This window comes from Lactuca serriola, chromosome 1 (genome assembly GCF_051521515.1).
Source record: "Lactuca serriola cultivar US96UC23 chromosome 1, Lser_US96UC23_V15, whole genome shotgun sequence".
NCBI lineage: Eukaryota > Viridiplantae > Streptophyta > Magnoliopsida > Asterales > Asteraceae > Lactuca > Lactuca serriola.
This window is the reverse complement of record NC_136408.1, coordinates 77,787,782-77,789,626: the sequence shown is the minus strand read 5'-3', so window position 1 is coordinate 77,789,626 and position 1,845 is coordinate 77,787,782. Positions and strand designations below refer to the sequence as shown.

The 1,845-nt window shown below is 40.4% G+C and overlaps 1 protein-coding gene across 1 annotated transcript; it reads left to right on the top strand.

Moving 5' to 3' along the window:
- The first annotated feature begins 736 nt into the window (after positions 1-736).
- On the top strand, positions 737-1,367 carry LOC145093096 (histone H2B.7). Its single transcript, XM_079031145.1, has one exon. The coding sequence runs from the start codon at positions 818-820 to the stop codon at positions 1,256-1,258; it is 441 nt and encodes a 146-aa protein (XP_078887271.1). The 5' UTR covers positions 737-817; the 3' UTR covers positions 1,259-1,367.
- Positions 1,368-1,845: the final 478 nt, after the last annotated feature.

Sequence of the window (1,845 nt, the reverse complement as noted above, 5' to 3'; positions counted from 1 at the left end):
TACCACAATCACTGACCTACCATTACCACCACCATTACCACTACTACTACCCTATCACTACCCCGTTACACCACCACCGTCGCCGCCATCAGCACCACTGCCACAATTGTCGCCGCCACCACCACTTCCTATCATTACCACCACCGTTGCCACCACAAACACCACAACCACGACCACCATCGCCATCATCGACACCACCACTGCCCCCCGCCGCTACCCCCACTATCGTCCCCACGCCCACCCTACAATCGCTACCGTTTTCTAAAAATGAAAACCGATAGAAAAATACACATCTAAACACGTTTTCTAATTTTCTAAATTTGAAAATAAAAAATGAATAAGTTTTAACTAAACATGTTTTCTAAATTTTCCAATGAAAACCAGAAACTAAAAACGAAAAACGAAAAATAAAAACAGTTTTTCTTAACTAAACACAAACTTAGAATTTTTTATTTAATATTACTTTAAACAAACCCATATAATATATAAATCTCATACCTAATAAATAAATAATGTAAAACACATGACCTAAATTGTAATTTACTCTTCCTTAAATTCATCAGCGTCCAGTACGTCGATCCGCGTCAAAACCAGCATCAACCTCACTTTTAGAAAACTAAATCCTGTCCGCTGAAACTACTCAAAAGAAATCAACGGCCATAATCCACGATCCTCGACAACAAAAATCATCCAATCAGATCACGCCTCACATTCCGTATATAAACACAACTCTCCCTCCATTCCTTATCACAACGAACAACAATCATCTCTCTGTTTTTGGAACATCACTCTTTCTTTACAAACTAAAATCCCTACAATGGCGCCAAAGGCAGAGAAGAAGCCGGCTGAGAAGAAGCCAGTGGAGGAGAAGAAACCAGCTGAGAAAGCCCCTGCTGAGAAGAAGCCAAAGGCCGGGAAGAAGCTCCCCAAGGAGGCCGGCGCCGGTGCTGTTGACAAGAAGAAGAAGAGAAACAAGAAGAGTGTAGAGACATACAAGATCTACATCTTCAAGGTGCTGAAACAGGTTCACCCTGACATCGGTATCTCAAGCAAGGCCATGGGGATCATGAACTCGTTCATCAACGACATCTTCGAGAAGCTTGCTCAGGAATCTTCGAAGCTTGCGAGGTACAACAAGAAGCCGACGATCACATCCAGGGAAATTCAGACGGCGGTGAGATTGGTTTTGCCCGGGGAGTTGGCAAAGCACGCCGTTTCCGAGGGGACGAAAGCTGTAACCAAATTTACCAGCTCTTAGATTTGGGGGTTTAGGGTTTGTATCGATGTTCAGTGTTAGGGTTTGCTTATTGTGAAAATTTCATCTTTCTCGATGAATTATGTCGGTATCAATGAATTGGACTTGGTTATATAGTGTTGTTAAACATTTGAATCCGGTTGAGTGGGTTTGTTTTAATTGTCTGTGGTTTATGTTACAAATATTTACAACATTTCAGTCCAAAAAACTTAAATTGGCTGATGTTCTTATTGTTGTGATGTGCATGCTCGAAAATGATACACCACCAACACCACCCTCCTTAACCACAATAACCATCCGTCACTCTTCACCATCATTGAATCTAAATACTGAACCCGAGATACTCTCATTTCCTTGATGAGGGATTTTAATCCATGTACGTCTTTTTTGATGGAAGACAAAGAACATTGAGCTGCAGATTATTGTTTTACATCAAAAGCTTAGAATTTCTTGACTTTCGGGGTTTGTATTTGGAATGTTTATGTTTATAGATTTTTTATGGGTTCAATTTGATATCTTACTTTGGGTTTCAGGAGTGAATGATTTTTTGTTTGAGATTCATACAGTTCATCATCATGGCAAGAATCAAT